The 20,364-nt window shown below is 45.8% G+C and overlaps 2 protein-coding genes across 3 annotated transcripts in view; both read left to right on the top strand.

The window, feature by feature from the left end:
• CASK (peripheral plasma membrane protein CASK) overlaps positions 1-20,364 on the top strand; it is a 942,297-nt gene that overhangs the window by 330,512 nt on the left and 591,421 nt on the right. The gene's annotated exons all lie outside the window — the stretch shown is intronic.
• LOC138358874 (uncharacterized) lies at positions 192-830 on the top strand. Its single transcript, XM_069317225.1, has one exon. It carries the CDS (start codon positions 192-194, stop codon positions 828-830), a length of 639 nt encoding a protein of 212 aa, XP_069173326.1.

Below are 20,364 nucleotides of genomic sequence, written 5' to 3'. Positions count from 1 at the left end.
TTCCTGACTAGTCAGAATATTACTATCTTAAGCTAAGAACGTACGAGTTCTGACTATCGACGATCGTCACACTAGGTACTAGTGTGACGATCCTAAACAGGATCCTATCCTAAACAGGAGGATGGGTTGTGGAACTTTACACCTGTCGAAGCCCCACACACCTTCCTGGGCCCACAACCTATCGTAGCAGCATGCGAGCTGTGGCCACACCTGTCGAAGCCCCACACCTTCCTGGGCCCACAACCTATCGTAGCAGCATGCGAGCTGTGGCCACACCTGTCAAAGCCTCACACCTTCCTGGGCCCACAACCTATCGTAGCAGCATGCGAGCTGTGGCCACACCTGTCAAAGCCCCACACCTTCCTGGGCCCACAACCTATCGTAGCAGCATGCGAGCTGTGGCCACACCTGTCGAAGCCCCACACCTTCCTGAGCCCACAACCTATCGTAGCAGCATGCGAGCTGTGGCCACACCTGTCGAAGCCCCACACCTTCCTGGGCCCACAACCTATCGTAGCAGCATGCGAGCTGTGGCCACACCTGTCAAAGCCTCACACCTTTCTGGGCCCACAACCTATCGTAGCAGCATGCGAGCTGTGGCCACACCTGTCAAAGCCCCACACCTTCCTGGGCCCACAACCTATCGTAGCAGCATGCGAGCTGTGGCCACACCTGTCAAAGCCACACACCTTCCTGGGCCCACAACCTATCGTAGCAGCATGCGAGCTGTGGCCACACCTGTCAAAGCCCCACACCTTCCTGGGCCCACAACCTATCGTAGCAGCATGCGAGCTGTGGCCACACCTGTCAAAGCCTCACACCTAACGTGACTCCAAATCTGACGTAGTTCCACATATGTCCTAGTTCAGTACCTGCCATAGTTCCACACCTGTCAGATAGGATGACGTGATCAGATAAATCACATCTACAAGCGTTTACCTCAAGCTGGCCAAAGGTTTTGATCATCACTATTAAAAATAACATTTGGAAAATGAAAAAGTTATCACCAAGGATTACCTCCTTTTGTTTTCTCCACATATCGGATTATTCACATTAAGAAACATCAGTGATCGACTGACCGAGCGAACGTGTGATTAGATGAAAGAACGTTTGATTAACTACGAGTGCCGGCGATTGACTGATAGAACGTGTGATTGACTGGGAGAGCGATAAAACAAGCGAGTGATTGGTTGGGTGAGCGAATGAATATCTGAGTGATGAAATGAGCGAATGATTGGCTGATTTAAGTAGCATGCGAGTGATTGGCTGGAAGAGCAAGCAAAGAGACGAGTGAGGGAATGAGAGATTGTGAGCAGCTGGAGCGAGTGCAGGGTGTGTATTGCGCCCCTTTACCAAACTCGCATGTCAGAGATTGATGCTTCTGCGGCTGTTGGCCCCCCTGCGTTCCTCTCCTGACCCCTTGTGATGAGGTAGTGATGGATATGGAGGTCGAGGGTTGGTGGGTGTGGAGGTTGAGGGAAGGGTGTGGGAAGGGTGAGGAGGTTGAGGGGAGGTTGAGGAGGTTGAGGCGAGGGTGAGGAGAGGGTGGGTGGGTGGGTGTGGAGTTTACAAACTATCCTTACTGTTATTCTTGGCCAAACTGCCGTCCACAAAGGTAATTTGTTTATAAAGTGTAATAAAAACGGCATTTTCTCAAACACATTAATTTTGTATTACGACTTATGCGTACTTCGGCCTAGAGTAGGCGTTCCACTTTCAACTGGTAATTAGTTGTATTTGCAGTACGTAGGTGAAGCATTATCATAAGTTCACTTCAACCATTGGAGGTGAAGGAAAGAGTTTTCAGGAAAAGCTGGACTGTAGTCACTTGTGGGTCATGTGTAAAATACGTTTCATTCATAAATGGGATACTTCTACTAGCTCCAATGAATTTGGGTTATTTGTTTATAGGACAGGTTGGGTGGCCCGAGGGTTTGGTGGTATAGGGTTGGGTGGTAGAGGGTTGGGTGGTCAACCCGCTCTCGCACAAAACAGTACATATATGACTTATTACTTATAGGCACTATTTGGCTTATTATTAAGTACATATGTGGTATATTCCAAGTTATATTTTCTTTTCAAGGTACAAACTCTTCTGTCCGATTTGCTATACACCAGTTTTAATATTAGAAATTTATTTTTCAGTTTTATTGTTGTTGTTGTTGTTAAAGATTCGCTACCTGGAACAAAAAGACCAGTTTTATTAAACAATAGAGATTTTATACAAAATTTGGCAATATCCTGAGTTACTTTACAATTTATTTAAATATCTTAGTTTTGTTTTATTATTTTGATAAAACTGTAATATCATTATAGGTATACGTTAAGTACTAATTGTAATTAAGAAGCAATAAGATGCTTATCTTAACATACTAAGAAGGTTAGGTTAGGTCGGTGTTTTCTATTCAGCTTTTCAAGGTAAACTTAAAAGTTCACAATAAATTAGTATGTCACATATGCACTTATTAATAAGCCAAATATTGACTATAAACAAGTGCGAGAACGAATTGAGGTGGTAGAGGGTTGGGTGGGTGCTTCGGACGCTGGTTACAGTCGATAGTAACCAACAAATACACTCCTTGAATTTAGCTGAATGTTTAACTTTTGTTTAGCACACTCGTAGGTGTACTTCTAAGAGAAATTCCGGTTCAGCCGGGCTGTGGTGGGTACGTGGGCCTGCGGGCCGCTCCAAGCAACAGCCTGGTGGACCAAACTCTCACAAGTCAAGCCTGGCCTCGGGCCGGGCTTGGGGAGTAGAAGAACTCCCAGAACCCCATCAACCAGGTATCAACCAACCAGGTAACCAGGTACATAAATGGTTGTTTTCGTGGACCTTGCCAGCCACCTGGAGACCAACACTCCTGCTGAACAGCGGCAAGGAAATTGTTCTTGTCTGTTTAGACTTTTTTCATCGAGGTGAAGATAACGCCTTACCAATACTGCAATGTTTCTTGTGTTGATATCCTTGTTTGCACTGAGCTGCGTTATATACAGTACCTCCAGAATATATACGTAATGCCTACAATGTGTTCACACACACACACACACACACACACACACACACACACACACACACACACACACACACACACACACACACACACACACACACACGTGCGCGGGTCTCGCGGCTGAGTAGACAGCGCTTGGGGGTCGTTGTCCTAAGGGTTCGATTCCCAGCCGAGGCAGAAACAAATGGGCAGAGTTTCTTCACCCTGATGCACCCTGATTCACCCTGTTCACCTAGCAGTAAATAGGTACCCGGGAGTTAGACAGCTGCTACGGGGTGCTTTCTGTGTGTGTGTGTGTGTGTGTGTGTGTGTATGTTAGAGCGAAATATATGTAGGTGACATAATAGAGGAAAATAGATTGGTTAGAAAGGCGGGGTCCAGGAGTTAATAGCTCGATTCTGCAAACATAAAAAAGTAAATACAAATTATAAATACACAATCGCTCTTTATTAATATTTATTTATTATATATTATTATTAAGCATTAATACAAAAGATTTTTCACTGAGAACTTAAGAATCAAGACGCATAAATGCAGCCACAAAAATAATTACTCACTGGAAGAACATTAGTGGCACACCACACCACGTGGACCAGTTTCCAGATGACACCCTCTGGCACTCACGGTAACTGATGTCTCGAGGGATGCTGGAGGATCTCGAGGGATGCTGGAGGATCTTGGGGGATGCTGAAGGATCTCGAAATCTCGAGGAATGCTGGAAGATGTTGAGATTTCGAGAGATGCTGAAGGATCTTGACATCTCGAGGGATGTTCAAACACCTTGTCATCACGAGAGCTGCTCGAGAGTCCGTCATTTGGCACAGCTGACAGCGAGACGTACATTTAGCACAGCTGACAGCAGGACCTACATTTTTTTGTATGGAAATGGTGGTAAAGGGTCATTTTCACCTGCGTAAACGTATCGATTTTGTTTTTAAAGGTGAGTGAGGTTGTGGGCGAGAGTAGGCGTTGGTGGGGGCGAGGATGGGTGTTGGTGGGGGCGAGGGTGGCTGTTGGTGGGGGCGAGGATGGGTGTTGGTGGGGGCGAGGGTGGCTGTTGGTGGGGGCGAGGGTGGCTGTTGGTGGGGGCGAGGGTGGCTGTTGGTGGGGGCGAGGGTGGCTGTTGGTGGGGGCGAGGGTGGCTGTTGGTGTGGGCGAGGGTGCCTGTTGGTGGGGGTGTTGGTGTGGGCCGAGGGAAGGTGTTGGTTGGGGCGTTGGTGGGTATTGTTGGGGGCGTGTCCACTAGGAAGTGATGTGGTGGAGGCTGACTCCATACACAGTTTCAAATGCAGATATGATAGAGCCCAGTAGGCTCAGGAATCTGTTCATTAGTTGATTGACGGTTGAGAGGCGGGACCAAAGAGCCAGAGCTCAACCCCCGCAATCACAACTAGGTGAGTACAGATACCGTGTGGGGGTGGCTACGGTTCCAATCAGCCTTGGAGGTGTGATAACACTATTCACTGCAGACTAATGCTGACAATCTGAAACATAAGTAATTGAACCGTGGGTAGAATATACCGTAGACTTTACAGTAGGCGGCATATGTCCATTCGGCTGCAGATATTATTTCTATAAAACCTACATGCCGCTGCAGTCCGTCCAGTAGAAGACTGGACTGAGCCGTCGGTGTAGACACAGTGCTCGTGAGATCTTAGACTCTCGATGGAGGAGGCAATTGTTTCAAGAGTGACTGCTTTGAGTAGAGCAAGATTCTCATTATCTTTCTTGGTGACAGGTGTGTATGATACTTGAATGGTGGGGTACAGATAAAGAGGAATATCAGAGTCTGTCAGTGTCAGGTTAAACAACTGGCTGACCTCCACACAAGCAGAACTAGCAGCATTACATTTAGCAACCAGCACATTAAAAAAATATTGGAGGAGGAATAATATTCTGCGATTCAAAGTCTGCTCTTCAAGCAATCGAAAACTTCTCTTGGAAGATCGACAGCAAGAACCTAATACTCCCAATTATAAATGACCTAATTGATGCACAGAGTAAAGGGTCTCGAATCTCCTTTGTATGGATACCCTCACACATAAATATAACCCATCATAATGAGACAGACATTGCAGCCAAACTAGCGTGTAACAAGTTTGAAGTTGAATTAGATCTAGGTATCCCCATCTCTGCTGTCAAAACTGTATTGGTCCAAACATTCAGATCTGATAGGAAAGAACTTACTGACTCCCAACGACCTGAAAGTACTAGTATAAAAAGCTATGATTTGTTCAGATCTGAAACCTACATCTATGGACAGCACAAAACGTCCACTAGACTGTGCGACACAGTGGTTGCAAGGATCAGGTTGGGTTACCGTTACCTGTGGCAGGTGGCTGCAGGTGACGGGTCTCCCAATCCTGAGCACTCCAGTTGCAAACTCTGTGAGCAGGAACTACGGCATGATCTCCCGCACTACATCACTGAATGCCCAGTTATTAGACCTTTCAGACCAGTTGGCATGAGGTACCTGGAGCTTTGCAATTACTTTATTCACTCTCGTATTCTTGAAGATATCCTCACAGTATACCCAAAATTTGCCAGTGCAGGCTATTAAACACATGGCCCTGTATGACTAACCATCCTGCGAGATGGGGACTTGTATTACCACTGCTACCTTATTCAATCTTGTGTTGTTGATATCCTCAAAATGCATCCGGAGTCTGCCAGTGCAGACCGCCTATCACATGTCTCTGTATGACTAACCATCCTGTGTGATGGGGATTTTATAGCATCACCTAGTTAGCTTTTTTTGACACACTGTACTCCACTTCATATAGTCTAGGGTAGCTGCACTAATGCAGATGTACCTCATAACTTAATAAAAAAAAAAAAAAAAAAAAAACCATTCGGCTGCCTGTAGGTTTTTGGAAATAATACTCGCACATATATACTATGAGTGCATCCCGTTCTCGCTAATGTTCCCAACGTCAAGAAACTGCTGTACTAAAGATCCTAACCAAACCTGAGGACCCACGAACAGAAAACGGGACATTAAGAAACATTAAGTAACTTTTGTATGTATTTTATCTCATACAAGCCTGCCATGCCTTCTGGCATGGCAGAGGCCCGAGACTGTTCAACACGCTTCCACTACACATAAGGGGCATAACTGGCCGACCCCTCACAGTGTTGAAGAGAGAACTATCAACATCAGAGGCCCGAGACTGTTCAACACGCTTCCACTACACATAAGGGGCATAACTGGCCGACCCCTCACAGTGTTCAAGAGAGAACTATCAACATCAGAGGCCCGAGACTGTTCAACACGCTTCCACTACACATAAGGGGCATAACTGGCCGACCCCTCACAGTGTTCAAGAGAGAACTATCAACATCAGAGGCCCGAGACTGTTCAACACGCTTCCACTACACATAAGGGGCATAACTGGCCGACCCCTCACAGTGTTGAAGAGAGAACTATCAACATCAGAGGCCCGAGACTGTTCAACACGCTTCCACTACACATAAGGGGCATAACTGGCCGACCCCTCACAGTGTTCAAGAGAGAACTGGATAAGCACCTCCAAAGGATACCTGATCAACGAGGCTGTGATTCATACGTCAGGCTACGAGTAGCCGCCTCCAACAGCCTGGTTGACCAGACCATCAACCAGGAGGTGTGGTCAGAGACCGAGCCGCGGGGACGTTGATCCCGAAATCATCGCACGGTAACAGCGAAGGTACACACATAACCCATTATGAAGACATATAGAGTCGCCAAAATATCATGCAACTGAGAGGAAGTTGAACTAGATCTAGATATCTCCATCTGTGATTAGGAAAGTTGTTCATCTGAACTTACATGTTTGAACTGTGGAGTACTGTATGTTCATTTAAAGGTGTGGCACGCGCGTGTGCTTTTGTGCGTGTGTGCTTGTGTACGTGCGCATATGCATGCGTGCATATATGCGTGTGTTTGCTTGCCTCTTGAGAGTGTGTGTGTGTGTGTGTGTGTGTTTGAGAGACAGATTTAATAAATATACGTGTGTTTTAAGGTTTGATGAGTGTATGAAAGCGGGTTTAATCATTTATTTGTCTTGCTCTTTGTATTTTTTTTGTTTTTCTTTCTATCCACTATTGCTACAGTTTAATTAAGTGTTAGCCAAGTTAGAAGGCAGGCAGAGGCTGGTGGGTGAGCAGCTGCGGTACTCTGCCTGGTGAATATATCTGCATACTGTAATATCCAGGATATTGTTATCCAACCACATCACCCCCTCTCTCTCCCCTCTCTGTCTCTCTCTCTGTCTCTCTCTCTCTCCTCTCTCTACCCTCTCTGTCTCTCTCTCCCCTCTCTCTCTCCCCTCTCTCTCTCTCCTCTCTCTCCCCTCTCTGTCTCTCTCTCCTCTGTGTGTCTGTCTCTCTCTCTCTCCTCTCTCTCTCCTCTCTGTCTCTCTCTCTCCTCTGTGTGTCTGTCTCTCTCTCTCTCTCTCTCTCTCTCTCTCTCTCTCTCTCTCTCTCTCTCTCTCTCTCTCTCTCTCTCTCTCTCTCTCTCTCTCTCTCTCTCTCTCTGTCTCCTCTCTCTCCTCTCTCTCCTCTCTCTCCTCTCTCTCCTCTCTCTCCTCTCTCTCCTCTCTCTCTCTCTCTCTCTTTCTCTCTCTCTCTCTCTCTCTCTCTCTCTCTCTCTCTCTCTCTCTCTCTCTCTCTCTCTCTCTCTCTCTCTCTCTCTCTCTCTCTCTCTCTCTCTGTGGCAACGTAGCGAGCAGTTGGAATTGTCGACAAAAACAAGGCACTGTGTTTGCGACGTATCAAGGCACTGAGAGTAAGGTCATATTAGCACTTGACTCGATCACTTACCGAACGACCATAACCGAAGTGCTGTTGTTAAGTTGATGTTTCAGCACGGTTACATAGTGAGAGAATAAACATCTTAAATACTAAAACTTTGACTGAAATATTATTGTGAATTTTTTTTATAATTTCACTAAGTTATCTGAGGGAGTGTACTACAGGTTTGGACTTTAAGATTACACAAAACCAGGTCATCTAGACCTCAGTGAACTTGATCAAGACAACACAAAACTTGGTAGTTAAGTTCGTATTAAAGTTCTAACAAATAAAACCTTCAACCTATGTATCTTCTCCAAATATGTTGAATTCAACTGTTTTCCTTTTAAGCATTTTAGACGAATTACATTACATCATCATAATGACCCTCTGGTAATTGTTGAAAACATCGCAGGAGTAACTGTTGACGTTCTTATCGAAGATTAGAACAATTAGTCAGATATATTCTGGTTTACACAAAGCTGTATCGACTAGATAAATCACAATAGTGTGAAAGGAACATAAATTTGCAAGAATTTCAATCTGGATTACTACTTGTGGTCAACCTCTCACTGTATTCAAAAGATAACTTGATAAACAACTGTAAAGGATATCTGGTCGACGGGCTGTGATGTATTCGTCCGACCGCGAGGTGCGTCTCACAGCATGGTGGACCTGACCGTCAACCAGGATGCCTGGCCAGAGACCTGGACCCAAAATAAGGTAGTAATCAGATGGTGGCGCAGTGGTAGTGTTAGCATCATCCAGCAGTGTCCAGGCCGTGATGGTTCCAGTATCCATCAGTGTCCAGTCTGTAATGGTGCCAGTGTCCACCAGTATCCAGGTCGGAATGGTTAACGACCGTATCCACCAGTGTCCAGGCTGGGAGTGGTTCAGACAGTATCTGAAGCCGTGATGGTTCCAGTATCCATCAGTGTCCAGTCTGTAATGGTGCCAGTGTCCACCAGTATCCAGGTCGGAATGGTTAACGACAGTATCCACCAGTGTCCAGACTGGGAGAGGTTCAGACAGTATCCGAGGCCGTGATGGTTCCAGTATTCAAGATATGGAACTCTGCGGGCACCAGCGAGTTTCGCTGTCAGCGCGGAAGCTATCCATTGTTCCAGGAGCAGAGTCCAAGTTTGGACTTTCCTTTTGTGTCTTGTGTGTGACCTGGAGAAGCAATCATGGCCGTCCCAAGCCGTGGTGCCTTGGAGTGTCGTAACTCAGAACTAGGTCACTGTGTCATTCTTATGAAGCAAAAGTGGAAAGCGTTTTGGGGGCTTGAATTGGGGAATTTGTGCTGTTATGTTACTAAGCTGATGGTGCTGTTTAATTAAGAGGAGTTCGTACTGTGGAAGTGATTACTGGTTCGTATTCAATCATGAAGTTTACTTGGGAGGAGTGAATCTACATTCTTTATAAGTGACAATGCATACCCGTCTGTCTGTCTGTTTGTATCCAAGGTTGAAGCCCATCGCTAAACTTGGCAGAGTGAATGGTCTGGGGTGCGGGATGGACATAGGCTGTTCGAGGGACAGTCCTTTTGGTCAATTAAAAGAAAATCGGGGCAAATTGTGCCCCCCTACATAGTCGGTGAAAATTCCAAGTCTACTACATTTTGTATCTATCTTTTTCAATAACAGACTCTGTTCTCTCACATCTATTAAGCATATTATTTTAAACATGATTAAATGTTAGTTTGTCCTATAACTTATTTATATTGAAGATAGTTACAGTGATAATGGGAGAGTTGTGAAAGGTAAGGGAGGTAATTAAGGGTAGGAAAGGTGGTGAAGGATATGGTAAGTGATGAAAAGAAGGGAAGGTGGTTAGCGACAGGGGAAGGTGTGTTGAAGGGTAGAGAAGGAGGTGAAGGGCAAAGAAGGTGGTGTAGAGTAGGGAAGATCGTAAAAATAGAGAAGATGGTGAAGGGTAGGGAAGGTGGTGCAACCTGGCCTCCGACAAAGAGCGTCGCTTTTCGCTCGCATGCGTTACATAAGGCCAAAAAATATCGTACTAGAAAAGGGAAGCGGCTCGCGAAAGTGACGTATTGTCCCGTTTTCTGTTTTGGGTCCTCTGGTAGGTTTTGTTGCCGGTGGGAAACCTTAAGAGGTCGGGCTGGGTGGTGAGGTGCAGACAAGACGGTGAAGGAGATGGAAAGTAGTGAAAGTTGGGTCGGGAAGTTGCAAAGTGTTGGGAAGATGGTGAAGCTTTAGGGAAGGTGGTGAGGGGCAGGGAAGATGGTGAGGGGCAGGGAAGATGGTGAGTGGCAGGGAAGATGGTGAGTGGCAGGGAAGATGGTGAGGGGCAGGGAACGTGGAGAGGGGCAGGGAAGGCGGTGAGGGGCAGGGAAGGTGGTGAGGGGCAGGGAAGGTGGTGAGGGGCAGGGAAGGTGGTGAGGGGCAGGGAAGACGGTGAGGGGCAGGGAAGGGTGTCCTAGGGGATCCTAGCGGTGTCCCGGATAGTGAGTATGGTTACAGAGATGAAGACAGTATTTAGTGAAGATGGTTACAGTGATAATGATGGTTGTGTGTAGTGTAGAAAGTTACAGTGTTGGAGATTGTGTATAGCGTTATACACAAGATGGCGAAGCGAATCTTAGCGAAGATGGTTACAGTGTGAGTAGTTAAGATGGTTATAATGAGGAGGATTGTATGATTGTAAAGACGGTTAGTGATGGTCATTTGTAGTGAACAATTGATACAGTAATGATGGTTGTGAAGACGACTACAGTGATGAAAATAGTGAGTAATGAGGATGTTTGCAGTGATGAAAATAGTGAGTAATGAGGATGTTTACAGTGATGAAAATAGTGAGTAATGAGGATGTTTACAGTGATGAAAATAGTGAGTAATGAGGATGTTTACAGTGATGAAAATAGTGAGTAATGAGGATGTTTACAATTATTAAAATAGTGAGAAATGAGGATAGGTGGGAGGAAGGGGGGGATAGGGGAGAGGGAAGGAGAGAAGGATGAGGTGGAAGAAAAGAGAAAGAAAGAGGGATAGGAAAGTAGAATGAGAGAGGGGGGAAAGGGGGTGGTTGGGAGGGGGGGGGAGAGAGAGGGGAGGGTGAGATAAATGAGCGTAGCCGCGTACCCATTCTCCCCCCCCCCCCCCCCCTTGGTCCATATAAAATAGTGTCAGTGTGTCCATAGTAGGAGGCCAGACACTTGCGGTGAGCCTCACTCTACTTCCTAACATGAATCATAGGGGTGGGGGGGGGGAAGGGGGTATGTGAGTGTTGTAGGCCAGTCGGAGTCGGCCCTAGTGACACGATTTAAGAAAAATCGGCGGCTATAGTGACCCCCATTGTGATTTTTATGGTGTAAAATGAAATCGAGGATGTGTTTTCCATAGGGTTATCACGCTGACACCTGTCGTTTACACTCGAAAACTGTGAACTACATGTCCTGAGAGAGGGAGAATTTTTTTAATTGAACTATCAGGGGGGGAAAGCGCCAAGCCATTATGACTATATAGCACTTGGAAGGGATAAGGATTTGGGATGGGACGGGGGGCGGATGGATGTCATGGAAAGGGAGAAGAGGAGAGGAGAGATGACGGGAATAGAATGGGATATAGATTATGAAACAGAGCGGATAGGGAAAAGGGAGGGAGACCCGGGCACCGCCGTCCAGTATTGCTATAAAATACATGGCAGATTTTTGTAATTAATTTATTGATATTTGTAATGAATTTAACATAAGAATATATTAATATGACGCCTTTCTAAGACTAACATCATAGTTCTGGGTGCGTGACTGACGGCTGGAGTACAAGGCACAATGGTCGAGTGTGCCTAGAACAATTATTCGGTGCCAAGGCTGGCTTGGTGCCACTCGGGGGGAGGGTTAGGTGCCAGTGAAAAATGGGCGATAATGCAATTATCGTCGGGTGTGAGTGTAACGAAGGTTTGGTCTTTAAGTCCTGGTTGTGGTGGACGGACTGTGGCAGGTGTGGTGGTGGACTGTGGCAGGTGTGGTGGACGGACTGTGGCAGGTGTGGTGGAGGGACTGTGGCAGGTGTGGTGGAGGGACTGTGGCAGGTGTGGTAGACGGACTGTGGCAGGTGTGGTAGACGGACAGTGGCAGGTGTGGTGGACGGACTGTGGCAGGTGTGGTGGAGGGACTGTGGCAGGTGTGGTGGAGGGACTGTGGCAGGTGTGGTGGACGGACTGTGGCAGGTGTGGTAGACGGACTGTGGCAGGTGTGGTAGACGGACTGTGGCAGGTGTGGTAGACGGACTGTGGCAGGTGTGGTAGACGGACTGTGGCAGGTGTGGTGGAGGCAGTGTACCAAGAGATAACTAGACGTGCAGTTCGGAGGCTGCCACCAAGAGAGCTTGGGTGTAAGAGAAAGTTATTGACACTGGGGGGGAGAGGGGCTCTCAGTGTGAAGGGAGGAGAGCCTCTTTTGACGAGAGGAGGAGGAAGAGCAGGACTACACAAGGAGGGGAAAAAAGAGGGCTTTTTATTTCGAGGGAAGGAAGGAGGGATTCTTTAAACGAGGGAAGAAAAGAGGTTCTTTGTCATGAGGGGTGAAGAATGTTATTCTTACCGATATTAGTGATATATGCAGGATAGTTCTAATCGCAAGAAATTTTCAAATGCCAATCAATGATGGTACGATTTAAACACCTGCGCTAAGGTGAAATATTGTTGCACACTGCACATTAACAGCCGTATCACACTTTCCAGATGAGACTAGACTAGACTAGGGTAGGCAGCATAGAGGACACAGCAAACCTCTAAACCGATGTAAATCAGGTCTTTCAATGGGCTACTGAAAATAATACGTTTAATGAAGATAAATTCAAACTTCTGCGCTATGGACAAATTGAAAACCATGTATAAAACGCTGTTAAATCTCATTATACAACGAGAAAGCAATATACAAGATCTGCGAGGAATCATGTCGGGAATCTTTACCTTTAAAGAAAACGGTAAAGCAGTCATCACAACTGCAAGAAAATGACAGGTTAGATAATAAGAACCTTTGTAACCAGAGATGCCAGACCAGTGATGATACTCTTCAAGACACTAGTGCAAGAAAAATGACAGGTTAGATAATAAGAACCTTTGTAACCAGAGATGCCAGACCAGTGATGATACTCTTCAAGACACTAGTGCAAGAAAAATGACAGGTTAGATAATAAGAACCTTTCTAACCAGAGATGCCAGACCAGTGATGATACTCTTCAAGACACTAGTGCAAGAAAAATGACAGGTTAGATAATAAGAACCTTTCTAACCAGAGATGCCAGACCAGTGATGATACTCTTCAAGACACTAGTGCAAGAAAATGACAGGTTAGATAATAAGAACCTTTGTAACCAGAGATGCCAGACCAGTGATGATACTCTTCAAGACACTAGTGCAAGAAAAATGACAGGTTAGATAATAAGAACCTTTCTAACCAGAGATGCCAGACCAGTGATGATACTCTTCAAGACACTAGTGCAAGAAAAATGACAGGTTAGATAATAAGAACCTTTCTAACCAGAGATGCCAGACCAGTGATGATACTCTTCAAGACACTAGTGCAAGAAAAATGACAGGTTAGATAATAAGAACCTTTGCAACCAGAGATGCCAGACCAGTGATGATACTCTTCAAGACACTAGTGCAAGAAAAATGACAGGTTAGATAATAAGAACCTTTCTAACCAGAGATGCCAGACCAGTGATGATACTCTTCAAGACACTAGTGCTTTCCAGAGAGGAATACTGTTGCACACTAACAGCCCCATTCCGAGCTCGATAAATTGCTATGCAGGAGAACGTGCAGTAATATTGTTCGAATGCAATCAATCAAATATCTTCATAATTATGACCGCTAAAATCTCTGTACTCCTTTGACCGCAGGCGAGAGAGATATATAATAATTTACATATTAGAGGAAATTGTACCAAATCTGCACACGGAAAATAACTTCTTACAAGATCAGGAGGCATGGCAGACTGTACAAAATATATCATTAGAGAAGCAGAGATGTAAGAGTCACACTGAGGCAATTATATCAACACTACATGCTGAAGACTTTTCATCACTCCCTCTAAACTTAAGGGTCATAACTAGCCGACTTCTCAAGGTGTTCAAACGGGAACTTGATAATCACCTTCAAATGATACCTGATCAACCGGAATGTAATTCATACCCCAGACTGCGAGCAGCGGTGTCTAACAGCCTAGTTACCCAGAGGCCGAGTCGCAGGGGAGAAGGATCCTCGGGAGGTAACCTGCAAGTGAGGGGAGACTGGAACCCTTACCTTGAGAGAAGGACATAATTCTTACCATGAGGGGAAGTGTAACTCGTGGTACAAGGGGAGAAATATGTTTACCCGTCACAAAAGGAGAAAGGATTGCCACTTGTCACGAGGGGAAGTAAGGAGTACTTCTTGTCACGAGGGGAAGATGTATGAAGGTTGGCCTAGGGACTGTGAAGAGAAACGGCATTTACGCACGAGGGAAGATAGGGCAGTATATAAGGACTAACTACCATAGGAGGGGAGCGTGCATGACCCGAGGGAAGGTCTACACCACTGACATCAGTAGGGAAAATGGTGTTAGCACGAGGGGGGAGGAGTGTGTCTCATTTTGAGGAGTGAGTAAAGAAACTGTTAACGCGAGAAAAATGTGGGCTGTTGGAGAGGACGTGACAGAATAACGAGAGCGCAGCCTCTTGTTGATTTGAGAGACGGAACTGTTGTTGACTAAGACTTAAGTAAATGTTTAGTTTTTTACACAGATTGGTACAGGAGCAGCTGTATTCTGAAATCAGGGGTTAGAGGAGTTTTCTGATGCATTGGCTTGGGGACCATTCAAGCTTCTTCGCATACATACATACATATATATATATATATATATATATAGGGGGGTACCACCACTGGTGTAATTATAGGGACCCACAGCCTCAGAGAAGGGAACACATAGCACTCAGGGAAAAACTTGACATTTAACTCTGAATACGAAAGAGTGTTCACTTCTCCTACCACCCCCTTTTTTTTTTATTATGATGTACACTTTATTATGCAAGGTTATACAGTTACATATCTGATTTTATACAAAAAATGAACATTAAGAGGACACAAGAAAAAGTTCGCTTCCTAGAGGCTGTAGATTTCCTCGAACTCCTCCGACGCCGGGCAGGAACCGAGGACGCAGCGGGCATTTCCCCTCTGGATCGCGACACTGAGGCGCTGAAAGAGAAAACTTGCTGCTCTAGGGTCTCTTGTGGTGTCAATGAGCTTGGTACCAAGATCCTTAAGAAACCTTCTTGCACTCTCACCCCATGGGCCTAGGGTCTCAGACCCTATTGGAACGAAATTGTACCTTTGATCTAATTGCCTGTACTTGACTGACTTTTGTTTTTCTCTGTGTGTCGCTGCGGCTCCTGCCGTGCCGGCAGAGAGGGTGATGTATGTCGTTGCCAGGGTGGATACGCAAGTATAGTCCCATGCTAACTGCCTGCCACCCTTCCATGGACGCAGTGTGATTCCGTCTGGTCGGCCGGCAAAGCTAACAGAGTCACGGTTCAGTAGGTTGCGGGGCTCTCTCTCCACTGGACACTGAGCAGAGGCAAGGCTTCTTTTAATGATGTCGTTGACTTCGTCGTGTCTAGTGTGCCAACCACCCGATTTTCCACAGTGCAGGCCATGCAATCCATATTCGTCAGCATCTGCCTCGCCGCAAATACACCTGTGAACACAATATATATATATATATATATATATATATATATAGGCACTTTTATCCCAGACACCAAGTGTCTCTGAGGCAATGGGGACAAAATTGTAGTGGTGATCAAGATCCCTGTATTTACTCGACTTGGCTGCTTCCTGGTGATTGGCAGCACCTTCTGCCTGTGCAGCACTGAAGTCAACATAGGTGTTGGCTAAAGTTGAAACGCAAGTCTAGTCCCAAACCTACTGTCTACCATTCTTCCAGGGGTTTACTGTGATCCCGTCAGGGCGACCGACAGGCTCATCAGAGTTTTGGGACATTAGGTAATGGGGCTCTCTCTCTGCTGGGACAACCGTCTGCAGTAAGGCTTCTCTTAATGTCATTAACCTCGCCGTGTCTTGCATGCCATCCTCCTGTCCTTTGGCAGAGAAGGCCATGCTGTCTGTCCCTGACAGCCATTGTCTCCCCACAAATACACCTATATTGGGTGTGGTTTGGGACAGCGAGGCGGAGAGCCACAGCAATTCGGAGGGCCTGCGGTGTGAGACGCGTGTTGGTTGCTGACATTTGGTTGCTAATAGGAAGTCACTTGCATGGGGAGCTGCTACAACTCTAAATCGGGCAGTGTCATGTGGTATTGTCACAGCTTTTAGGCATGTCGCAGCTTCTTGGTCGACAATGGGCGCTCCCAGCTGGATTGTTTATGGTCTTCAGGTGGTGGTTGGGGTGCTGGTCCTGCGAGAGAGACCCATTTGGTGGTGCAGACCGTAAAGCTGGGATCATGTACCCCTGTCTGTTGAACTAGGTACTCGGCTAGGATTTCCTTCACCAGGTTGTCAGATGCCACTGAAGAGGACTGGAACGCTGGTACAGCAATTTGTGTTGCTGTGCGCACGCCAAGGCCCCCCGAGTCTGACAGGAAGGGAGGCCTGTTTCCGCTGTGAGTCGCTGAGAGAAAGGTTGAGGGCTTTTTCTGGCATTGATTTCAGAAGGCTGCCGTACTCTTCTAATTTAATATTATTGAAAGATGGCGAACATCTAAGAAAGTAGGTCAGCCTGGGGAGGGGCAAGCATCTGGTGATGAGGTAAAGTGCATCATGAGCATCGATGTCTTCAATCCTTTCATTCCTCCTCTTTAGGTCAGTGATCTTCTTACCAAGGACCCCGTCGATGGCATTCCCTCCAAGAGGAGCACCTAGGAGTGTGCTATCCTCAGGGTTGGTTATATGAATATCAGGCAAAACAACCTTTATTCGCTCTATTATGTGCTGGTTGGTGGAGGTTATTTCGCACTTGGAAGAGTTCATGGTGAGGCCTAGACTTGCTCCTTGCTCCTGAATTATTCTTATGTCCTCCAGGAGGGAGTCTGGGGAGCCAGCTAGAGTACCATCGTCCAAGATGGTACTCCTGCTAACTCCATCCCTACCACCTGACCCAAGTGGTAGGGACCCCAAGACACCGCCAGTGTCTCCCAGCCAGTCCCTCCACAACTCTCAAACACCACGAGTTGTTAAGTCGGCCAGGACGTCCCAACCCTCTGCAATGCCGCCATCTTTTGTTTTCAGTGTTTTCCAAACACAAGATAGTTATCGTGTCGTTGAGGACAAATAGAAACCAGGAGGTGGAGTATACGTATAGTCTATGGCTTTCCTCAAATTAAATATAGAAATGTTTGCCAATTAATTGAATGTTTTTAAAATTGGAGAGGCATTTTAAGAGCTGTGCTTCAAAGATGAATAAAACCCATTATGATAAAGCTTTTAATTTAGCTTCAAAACAATAATATCTTAAGGCAGAACCCAGGCACAGAAACCTCATATACTCTCTAACTCGTCCTCAGGGCAAGCGAGTAAGCCGTGTAAAGTTTGGTTGAATTAAATTCAACTGCCTGCGAATATCAAACAGGCATATGGACTTTTCTGCTTTAATGCTTTTGAAAATGACAGTGAAAAAAACACTTCTAACGTCCGTGTGCCTCGTTCTAATGCTTAGTTCGACCTTGACTATATTGTCAATATCCCTGAGCTTTTTATACGAGGGGATCATGTCTCTCCTGATTCTTCTCAGTTTCAAGGGCGTGAGTGTCTGTGTGTGCGTGTGTGTCTGTGTGTGTGTGTGCGTGCGTGCGTACGTGTGTACTCACCTAGTTGTGTTTGCGGGGGTTGAGCTCTGGCTCTTTGGTCCCGCCTCTCAACTGTCAATCAACTGGTGTACAGATTCCTGTGCCTATTGGGCTCTATCACATCTATATTTGATACTGTGTATGGAGTCAGCCTCCACCACAACACTACTTAATGCATTTCATTTGTTAACTACTCTGACACTGAAAAAATTCTATCTAACGTCTCTGTGGCTCATGTGGGTACTAAGTTTCCACCTGTGTCCCCTTGTTCGTGTTCCACCCGTGCTAAAGAGTTTGTCTTTGTCCACCCTGTCAATTCCCCTGAGAATTTTGTAGGTGGTTATCATGTCTCTTGTCATGGTGTGTGTGTGTGTGCGTGGGTATGTGTGTGTGTGTGTGTGTGTGTGTGTATGTATGCGTGCGTGCGTGCTTTTCTCATCCCCTTCCTTGCGTGGTGTTACTGCAGAGTGATTTAATAGATGGAACCAATTTGGCGGCAGCAATTGTTTGGATGTAACGGAGGCCCCCACCCTTTCGCACCCAGCCCCACCCACAGCCCCCACCCTGCCCCGCCCACAGCCCCCACCCAGCGGCTGCTCTGGGGAACTCACCCATTACCCACTTAACGCCAAACTTTGGGCCGGTGGGAAAATAAATTTGGTAGTGTGTACGTGGTGGGCATATGGGTGGGTGTTCACTGGCGAGTGGCGGTAGTGGGTTGTTGGTGGGTAGTTCTTGGGTGGATGAGGCTTATAGTGGGTTATTTGTGGGTGGATGGTTAGTGGCAGATGCCGGGAGTGGTGACTTTGTGCTTTGAGTGCTAACGGCGCAGTGTAGGCACGGGTATGTGGGTAGTGGCAGTTGGGTGCTATTTTGGATTGCGGGTGGTAGCAGTGGGTATGGGTAGCGGGCTTGTAGATGTTATTATTGAAAGAAAGATGGTAGGTTGAATTATAAATTAGAGATGCCATGATAACGATACAACGTTTTAGTTGAATACTAGCTGTACCCGGCCACGCGGTGCTGTGGCTCAGCAACCTTCCCTGTCCCTCAGTCCCCACCATTTCTCCCTCTCCCGTCTCCTCGGCCTCCCCACCATGTCCCACTCCACCGTCCCCTCGTCCTCCCCATCATTCCCCACTCCACCATCCCCTCTTCCTTCCCACCATGCCCCACTCCCCTGTCCCTTTGTCCTCCCCACCATTCTCCATTACCCCATCCCCTCGTCCCCACCATCCCAAACTCCCCCGTCCCCTTGTTCTTCCTCACCATTACCCCCTCCCTTGTCCCCTCGTCCTCCCCACAATCTCTCACTTCCGTCCCCTCGTCCTCCCCACCATTCCCCACTCCCTCGTCCGATGCATTCTCAAATGATCTGATGTTCCCATCAGAAAATTGGGAACATTAAGTGATCTGAAGTTCCCATCACTGAAATATAAGAAAAACAGTTAAAAATGAAATGAAAATAGGAAAAAAAAAATAAAAAATAAACTATACTCATGAAATGAACGGTCTGGTAAACAACACAGCTCAATTCCAACGCAGTTCACGCAAAATAAATAAATCAAAATCCTTGAAAATTCAATTTATCAATGCAATGAGAAACATTGAAATGGAATTGTAACATATTTAGTATAGCATGTGTGTTGCTCTTACATGCACCAGATGGCGCTGTTTGTCAAGAAAAGCATAGTTTTACCTGTCACAGGTGTGGCATCTATACATATACTTACGAAATGAACGGTATGGTAAACAACACAGCTCAATTCCAACACAATGTCACACAAAATAATTCAATAAAAAAATAAAATAAATCGAAATCTTTGAAAATAAAATTTATCAATGCAATCGGAAACATTGAAATGGAATTCGTGACATATTAGTATAGCGTGCATATTGCTATTATGTTCAACAGATGGCACTGTTTTTCAAAAACGCATGTTTTTACCTGTCAGAGGGGTGGCATCTATATAGTAGGTATATAAAAACACGTGCCTATTCGAATGCAACGTTGTGTCAAAATTTCAAAGCAATCTGTGAAGAATTTTCGGTGATTACAGCGTATTGCTCTTACGTCCAACAGATGGCGCTGTTTTAAAGAAAAAAACATGTTTTTTCCTGTCACAGGTGAGGCATGTACATAGTAGGTATATAAAGAGACACGCCTATTCGAATGCAACGTTGAGTCAAAATTTTAAAGCAATCGACAAAGAGATTTCGAAGATTTCCCTCACATGAAAAACACAGCTTTTTCAGAAAAAAGCATGTTTTTCTTACCGTTACATACGTGACATCTATATAGTATGTATATAAAAACCTGCTCGGATGCGAATGGAATGTTGTGTGAAAATTTCAAAGATATCGGTGAAGAACTTTCGGAGATAAGCGGTTATGCACAAACGAACTTTAACATTTTTATTAATATAGATAGTTGCAAATTAGTAGACCCATTTAAAGCTGGAGGATTTCCGTACCTGGATAACGTTCAGGGAAGTTGTTCTGCCCGAATCCATCAATAAAGCATTTAAATTACTGGGTCAGCTTAAAATCTCAAGTTTGCAAGCATCACAATTTACAATTGGAAAACATTGGAAGTGCCGGTTTCAGGTTTGCTCACTGAAATCATTCCTTAAGAGCAATAATTTCAGTGTGTAAGTGAGCAGGAGGTACAGAACAACGTGTAAATGGTCCCGATGAGGAGTAAGGTGCAAAGGGTACTCTTAAGTGACAGATAACTGATGTCAGACTGCATGCAGCGGCGTCCCACAGCCTGGTTG

This window comes from Procambarus clarkii, chromosome 87, assembly GCF_040958095.1.
Source record: "Procambarus clarkii isolate CNS0578487 chromosome 87, FALCON_Pclarkii_2.0, whole genome shotgun sequence".
In the NCBI taxonomy this organism is placed as follows: domain Eukaryota; kingdom Metazoa; phylum Arthropoda; class Malacostraca; order Decapoda; family Cambaridae; genus Procambarus; species Procambarus clarkii.
The sequence above is the reverse complement of the archived record's forward strand: the minus strand, read 5'-3'. Positions and strand labels throughout refer to the sequence as shown.